At 34.3% G+C, this 8,896-nt stretch overlaps 1 protein-coding gene across 1 annotated transcript in view; it reads left to right on the forward strand.

Annotated features, from left to right (window-relative positions):
- LOC111089482 (thioredoxin domain-containing protein 16-like) overlaps positions 1-8,896 on the forward strand; it is a 25,199-nt gene that overhangs the window by 1,724 nt on the left and 14,579 nt on the right. The window contains exons 2-5 of the mRNA XM_022402087.1: positions 438-559; positions 2,136-2,226; positions 3,792-3,978; positions 4,150-4,316. Of these exons, the coding sequence (XP_022257795.1) occupies positions 438-559; positions 2,136-2,226; positions 3,792-3,978; positions 4,150-4,316 (567 nt within the window). The remainder of the gene's footprint in view (positions 1-437; positions 560-2,135; positions 2,227-3,791; positions 3,979-4,149; positions 4,317-8,896) is intronic.

An 8,896-nucleotide genomic window follows, 5' to 3' on the forward strand; every position in this document is an offset into this window, starting at 1 on the left:
GACTATTTCTGGTCCTTTTATACTACCTACCTGTCAATAATACATGTTTATCTTACAAGAATAAGGAACAAGTCTTGATTAATAATGTTTATTTTACAATAATAAGGATCGGGTCTTGAATAACAGTATTTATCTTACAAGAATAACGAGCAAACTTCGAATAGTAAAGTTTATTTTATAATAATAAAAAACAGGTCTTGATTAATAGTGCTTATCTTTCAATAATAAGGAACAGGTCTTGATTAATAGTGCTTATCTTACAATAATAAGGATCATGTCTTGAATAACAGTATTTATCTTACAAGAATAAGGAGTAAACTTCAAATAGTAATGCTTATCTTACAAGATATATGTAGTAATCATGAATAATAGTGTGTATCTTACATGATATAGGTGGTATTAAGGTCCACAGGACGTATCTTCTTCTGTCTCTCTAGTATTGCAATGATCGATAAAATCCCAATTTTGAAGAGTGCCGCAGAACGGCAGGATTTGGAAGACAAGTGTAAAGGAAGATGTAATATCCTTTTCCTGTTTCTCAAAGAGTTAGGATCTTATGGTAAGCCTATTCTGAATTCAGTTAGAAAATGAAGCATTTATCGGATATAGCAGAGCTAAAAGTACTAATCAGAGAACAGGTTAAACTACATCAGTACAGTAGTACGTCTGAGATAAGTAAATTGGAAATAAACATGATGTTCCCTGTTTAGAATGAGATATTAGTTTAGAATCACAAAACAAAAAAATTATTCCATGTCGATTTGGGCAAGTATAATCTTTGCAGATTATGTGTAATATAATAATGATACAGAGGGTTGACTACGGTATATTAAAACGAACTTGAATAGGCGAATCAGCAAGTCACGTAAAATTGCGGTGGAACGGAATGTATCAGAACTACATTTTGACGTTGTTTGGTGTTCGTAGGTAGTGTGATGCCAACAAAAATTCATCGTTTTGGGGAATGGTATGCAAAAGCACTTTCCTTCATACACCCAAATCATAAAGGTGTGTTCAGTTCGGGATTAAAAATTTTCAAGAAGGGGACATCTCTTGTGCTTAATGGTATTGGAAAACAAAACCATATCAATCATCTTGGGAAATCGGGGCTATCCAGAAAGAGATCTGCAAGAAGTTGGACCCCAGCCATGATAAGTAAAGAGTATCCACAAACACAAAGATCAAAGGTAAAAGCTGTTCACGTGTCCCAAGCAAACAGTACCCAACATAATCAAAAAGAATCTCTGTATAGAAAAGTGACACTAGCCACGTGTGCACGAGTTGCTTTTGCAATATATATTCGTACAATCGTCGCATACCTCAGTCAGCTGGAGAATAAACTGGGTATTCGTGCTATTCCATACTGAGAAATACTTGTCGAGTCGCCAGATGCAGCATCTATGGATTTTTGTGCGATTGGATTATTGAAATGAGCGATGGAAAACTATCGTTCTCGCATGCTAGATGGATTATGGAAAGCATGTAGGAGGAAGGTTATACTTCGAACATGACAGCCTTACTACGGAGTCTTTTGCAATGGAATCTATGCTGCAAGTATATTATCAAAATGCATGGTTGTCAAATAGAGTATCATCGAAGGTGGCGACACGGAATATAACGACGTGTTAAAGCCCTAAAATCGTTTTGATATAAAGTTCTCATATCACTTTATGTTCGTATTTGGCAGTTTTACACATTGATTTTAAGTTTAACTTCAGTGTTGCCGAGTTTATGCATCTAATCATCTACTTTAGTAATAAATAAAAAATGAGATTGGATATAAAGATTAAGTGTACATTTTATTGTATTTATTTATTTATTTTTTAATTTTGCAATATACCAAAAATCAATAGTTTTGGGACACTATATAGGTGATTAACAAGTTTTGTCCATGGGCGTCCGCAGAAATTTTTCCAGGGGGGGGGGAAGTAGTGTGAAATTGTGAAATGAATAAAAAAATGCACATATATATATATGCTGGATGAATAAAGAAATAATTATGTTTCTCATTTTCTAGGGGGAGTGGCAAGACACCCCCCCCCTCCGCAGACGCCCATGGTTTTGTCTATCTCTCAGAACACAGTGTTTTTGTAACTGTATAGATAACTAGCAGCATGCTCTTTTCTGTGTTTTAGAACACAGAGTGTTCATGGAGACAGCCATGAGGATTTCGGACAAGTATCTTTGTGCTTTAACAACAGACCATGACTCAACCGTAGGATTATCGTAAGTTCAAATTCATCAACGCCTTGAATACCCACTCGTCTTGAATTATTTCTCCAATCCTACTTATGTTTTACAGTTTCCAATGGTCATGCACTTAGATCATACTTATTCTTACGTTTTACACTTTCCATTGGCCATGCACTTAGATCGTACTTACGTTTTACAGTTTCCAACGATCATGCACTTAGATCATACTTATACTTACTTTTTACACTTTCCAACAACCATGTACCTTAGATCGTACTTACGTTTTACAGATTCCAACGGCCATGCACTTAGGTCGTACTTACGTTTTACACTTTCCAACATTCATATACCTTAAATTGTATTTACGTTTTAAAGTTTCCAACGGTCATGCACTTAGATTATACTCATACTTACGTTTCACACTTTCCAACAATCATGTACCTTGGATCGTGCTTACTTTTTAGAGTTTCCAACAGTCCTGCACTTAGATCATGCTTACATTTTACGCTTTCCAACACTCATGTACCTTAGATCGTACTTACGTTTTACAGATTCCAACGGCCATGCACTTAGGTAGTACTTACGTTTTACAGTTTCCAACGATCCTGCACTTAGATCATACTTATACTTACGTTTTACACTTTCCAACAATCACGCACCTTAGATTGTACTTATGTTTTATAGTTTTCGCTTTTACATTTTTAACAATATAACTTAAATTCATGGATAGCCATTTTTTATTTTTTAAACTATTGAATTAACGTGAAAAAGGCTACTGGATAAAGTTATAAACTCCCTACAAAATTAGAGTCTGTATACTATTTAAGGTAATCTACGTTGCATATAAAATTAATGGAAGCAGTGATACCTGAAACATTTTATTGGTATTATTAGCTAGAACCAGAAATATCGACTAAAGATAGAGAAAAGTTACAATCTCGCCTTATGCCTTTGTTTCTTACATTCAATCTATGCATGAAATATATTTTTACGTCTCTGGTCGTTAGTTAATTTCCCGTATAATTTCTTTCCGATGAAAGTTTAGCGACACAAGTCCTTTCTTAAATAAATCTAGTTTATTCTTTCTCAATACAACTTTGAAATTCACTTAATTTCCACAGTCACGCTATAACAAACGATATAATTCACAACGAACGACTCACGCGCTCGACCCAGCTGTCCGTCTCTATCTCTGTCTGCAAATCAATTATATTGTTGTCGTCACTTCTTGGCAGTCTTATATATACAACAATACCGTACATCTAGTAAACACTCGAGGCTTCACGAAGGGGCAGGATTTTTTCTAGAAGTTCATGACGTGTTACTAGGGTCACGTGACTTCCGCTGTCGTAACAATATATAAAACTAGAGGGTGTTTTAACACGTGAGAGATTATATTATGCTTATAAATGTGTTTTAGAAAAATTACTTTGATATCATTTATAACTTTTTTTTCTTAGTTATAACCGATCCTTATATCATAGTATTTATTTTTCAGAACTTTTTCTGTCACGATACATTTAAACTTGAGAATGAATTAAGGTTCTCAGATTTTATATATGGTAACTTTAAAACATTCATGGTTTATCATGATTTAGAGAACCAGATCTCCAAAATGATGGGGAAAATCATGGAAAAACAGAAAAGGAACCGAGGTTATGGGCACTACAATGTAGCAACGTAGAACCCCAGTCTGGACACTCCTGTTTACAAGCTGTCCATTGGATGAGAATAGACCTTACCAGCGTCAATGTCTTTCTGCAAGCTGTTGATATGGAACCATGGGTAAGTCAGTCAGCTAGTTCAGTATATTTGGGTCAATGTCTTTCTGCAAGCTGTTGATATGGAACCATGGGTAAGTCAGTCAGCTAGTTCAGTATCTTTGGGTATTTCGTATAAAATTATTTTTTTACTCTAGTATTTCACATTTATATATATTGTTGTTGCTCTTTGCAGGTTGAGGTCAAACCTTCCTCAGATAGAATTTGCACAGAATACGATAATCTAGAACTACCAAAGGTTTTTCTAACATATGACAAGAATGCAAAGGAACAAGTCATCAACATAGCGAATCAGCTGAATACTTTTTACCGTGGAGCATTAGGAATATGTATTATTGACAGGTAGGTAGTGTAAAAAGACCAGAAATAGCTGTCAACTGAATACATTTTACCCTGGAGAACTAGAAATATGTATTATTGACAGGTAGGTAGTGTAAAAGGACCAGAGAACTAGAAATATGTACTATTGACAAGTTGGTAGTGTAAAATGACCAGAAATAGTCGTCAACTGAATACATTTTACTTTGGAGAACCAGAAATATGTATTATTGACAGGTAGGTAGTGTAAAAGGACCAGAAATAGTCGTCAACTGAATACATTTTACTTTGGAGAACCAGAAATATTGACTGGTATAATTCATTAATAAATAGTAAATGTTGTGATAGATTGACTGGTATAATTCAGTAATAAATAGTAAATGTTGTGATGGATTGACTGGTATAATTCAGTAATAAATAGTAAATGTTGTAGATTGACTGGTATAATTCAGTAATAAATAGTAAATGTTGTGATTATTTTCCACAGTCACTTTAAAGTTAACTACTTTTATAAACACACACACTATAATTCACGCACTTTACTTACGGTGCCTACTGCTCGCTTGACTCTATATCTATATCTATCTATCTGCAGTCTTTATTTAGTGCTCTATTTGCCAGGCTTATATACAAAAATAGAGGGCGCCTGGAAAAAGACTAGAGTTGTCAGGAACAGTCATGATCTTTCTAGAAACTCCAGCGCGCATGCTTCCAGCGTCGCGTGACTTCCGCTGTCGTAACAGTATCCTTCATCTTTGGATGAGGCATAACGTTAGTTTGAGGAAAAAAATAAACCATTTAATAGTCAGATACAAGTCAGTAATATACATACGACAAAACTAATTATACTTATATTCTAAGCCTAATTTGTCGTATGCCCTAGAATAAAAGTAAACTATTATATATATATAATTAATAGTCATATAACAACAATTAATAAACATTACAATCAGTTTTCCACTAAGTCAGACGATTATCAGATATGACATAAATTCTATCTTTACTAGACTTGTATCACCTATAGTTAACACCCATACAGATAGTTAAGTATTGCTTCACAGCCTCCCCCTGGTGGTTCAGTGGGCTTACAACTCATAACAACAAACAAATATGGCTTCATAGTTAAACGCCATATTAACAGTGGTTATATTTCTTTTCAACTATTTTGGAGTCGGTCTGTATTTTTGTAGGCCCAGCATGGCCAGGTGGTTAGGGCGCTCGAGTCGCAATCCGAGGGTCGCGGGTTCGAATCCCCGTCACACCAAACATGCTCGCCCTTTCAGCCGTGGGGGCGTTATAAAGTGACGGTCATTCCCACTATTCGTTGGTAAAAGAGTAGCCCAAGAGTTGGCGGTGGGTGGTGATGACTAGCTGCCTCCCCTCTAGTCTTACACTGCTAAATTAGGGACGGCTAGCGCAGATAGCCCTCGTATAGCTTTGCGCGAAATTCAAAAACAAACAAACTGTATTTTTGTAAACCAAGAATTTTTACATTCGGGTGGCTGGCCCAGGCGGTAACCGTATTGAACGAGCATGGTTGGTAACGAGGATGGCCATGCTACTGTAATTTCATCTTAAAGGATTCCGCACCAGAGTAATATACATTAATTTATGGTGTTTTAAATTGTTATTTACTCACGACAGGTAACCTATATTTATATAGTATGTAAAGAACATGCGAAGTTACTGAAGAGGATTGTAATTCCCCGAATCCGGTATAGTTCAGTAATAAATAGTAAACGTTGTGATGGATTGACTGGTATAATTCAGTAATAAATAGTAAATGTTGTGATAGATTGACTGGTATAATTCAGTAATAAATAGTAAATGTTGTGATGGATTGACTGGTATAATTCAGTAATAAATAGTAAATGTTGTAGATTGACTGGTATAATTCAGTAATAAATAGTAAATGTTGTGATAGTCTCCGAGAAACTTCAGCGATACAAGTCCTTTCTTAATTAAAACTAGTTTATTCTTTCTCGATACAACTTTGCAATACAAATAATTTTTACGGGAAATTATCAAACAAGCAGATACGAAACAATAGAGCAACTAAAATATCACAACTGCTCTTCAATCCGTCAGTTCCCTTACATTGACACAGTAGCATTAAATCTCTTTAAGGCTTAACGAAAGTGATAAAATTACGATTAACGGTAGACGTTTTTATATATTTTTATCGGCACACCGTTTAATTAGTTATTTATTGAGTTCGAATTAGAGGGATGTAAATATAATATTTGAAACCCAAGATTCGCGGGTGGGACCCTGGGTACACTGTAAGAATTACAGTGAAATCCCACTATCTGGTAAGATAAGGGTAAATCAAACACTTACAGTGGTTGCTACCTTCCCTTTTGTCTATCGGTTCAAAACTAGGGAAGGCTTTGCCCAGAAAACTCTTGTGTAGCTTTGTGCGATAATTCTGAAACAAACAAAATTATAACTAAACGACGTAAATGAGAAATAGAATATTCTATTTTGTTCCATCTTCTGGAAATTGTAAGTAATTGCCAAATTTATCTCCTTTGTGTAAAACGAAGGAAAGACACAATAAAGTTAGGAAAATTAATGCAATTTATAACAATATTAAACACGGTCAAAAGAAACACAGACAAAAACTAAAGATGAATATCAATGCCCAACCTATCATTCGAATGCACGACTTGTCACTGAGTTAGGCAGGTTTCAAATATTTCCATTCCTCACAAGTAACCTTTGACAAGAGCAAATAAAAAACAAAAAGACTAGGCTTTTTATACTGATGAACTGTATATTTTGTGTATGATGTTTTGTTTACTTTTTACTCAACAGTGTGAACTTATATATATATATATATATATGTGTGTGTGTGTGTTTTGATGAATCTGTAGCTTTGATGCAACTAAATTTTTTTTCTAAATTATTCAGTAGACATGGATAGAAATTGCCACTCGTAACTTTCTGCTAGTCACACACACAAATAAAGTAATGTCACTGATGAAGACACTTCTCTCAAGTTAAACGAGAAGGGATTAAAATCTATATATAAGACTTAAAATCTCTCTGTTTGCTTGCTTGTTTGTTTGTCCGCCGCGTATACAGCGCAGGTCACACTTCCCTCACGTGAAGGTGCGTAAAACGAAAATTTTTCGTTGTCATACGCGACTATCGTCTGCTAGGCGAACCGGTAATTTTATCGTTAACATATATATTACACGAATAAATTCTACGCAGACTTGACATTTTTTGATAAGTTTTGGTTAACAGTTAATTTAGAATATAGCATTATAGGTCTGTTTAGTTATAGATAATTAACCTCACACACAAAAGAAATGTATGCAAATTTAGAGTGCCGTGTGTGAAAAAGCAAACAGTAGGCCTAGCATATAAAATAAAATTATGCCATCTGCCATAAAATAGACTGCGTGAAAAGAGTAAGTCTTAAATTATAATACTTATTGTGTAAAATGAGATTAAAGTCAAGTCATCAATGTATTTTGTTCTAATTTTTTTTTCTACGGGTGGTTTGACACCTGGAAATGGATTTTTTTTTCTCTTTTGATACATTATAAAGTACAATATTGCATTTTGTTTGTAGTATATTTCATACATCAATGTTATAATGTGAATACGGTATCACATTCATAATATATATTAAATTTCCATTAAAGCAAATTGAACACAATATTACAAATATATTTAAATTTGAAATTTTAATATTTGAGGAGGGGTGACTGGGGATGGGGGAATAGAGCTAGGCTTATCCTGTTCACCAGAACAGGTGCTCATACATGTAAAAGATAGTCTAAATATTCTCCATAAGGGCATATTTATCCTTGCAGGTGAAGAAAAATGAAAAAAAATATCATTCATAAGGAGGCCCTAATTTAAAACAGGTTCGTAGTTTATTTTCAAAAATCAAAGCTAAGTTTTTTTCATAAATTAACAAAATATTTTTACCTATCAAAATATGGAACGGGGGAAACAGAGAGAGTAGTTTTTTCTTTTTCGAAAACACGGCAACGCTGCTAGTCTTTTATAAAATCACTATATTTTTCACAAGTCTCAGATAGTCGTTTTTGACTTTTCAGAGATACAACAAGAAAAGGAAAGTCAAAATGTTTCGTATTATCACAAAATAAGGAAGAAACATAAACAGCAAATTAATATTATGGACCAGCGGATAAGTCTTTTTGAGACCAACTTTCTGCCAATGGTAACTTTTTGCATCAGGAATGCAATCATCATCACCGATAGGAATTGTGGCAGCTATTTCACAAGGATGTCTTTCATTACAGAATTGAGGAAAAACAAGACAATTGTATGTTTCACAAATATATCTTTTACTCGCGACAAAGGTTTCGCCAGTCAAGGCTTCTTCAGATACAGTATATTTTTTTCAAAAGATGTATTTCGAGGTGAGATTGCATATCACACATTTGTTACTGAACCAAAGGTGTTGAGTTGCTAAGCACTGTTTCGTTTTCAATCTTTTGTATAAGATGAAACCATGGTTGTGAATAAATGATTTATTTGTGAAACTTACAATTGTCTTATAATGGCTGGAGACGGCTTGAATGGGTAATGAAGAAAAACTTTAATATAACAGCAAATGTACA

Source organism: Limulus polyphemus, unplaced genomic scaffold (assembly GCF_000517525.1).
Source record: "Limulus polyphemus unplaced genomic scaffold, Limulus_polyphemus-2.1.2 Scaffold6404, whole genome shotgun sequence".
NCBI classification, from domain to species: domain Eukaryota; kingdom Metazoa; phylum Arthropoda; class Merostomata; order Xiphosura; family Limulidae; genus Limulus; species Limulus polyphemus.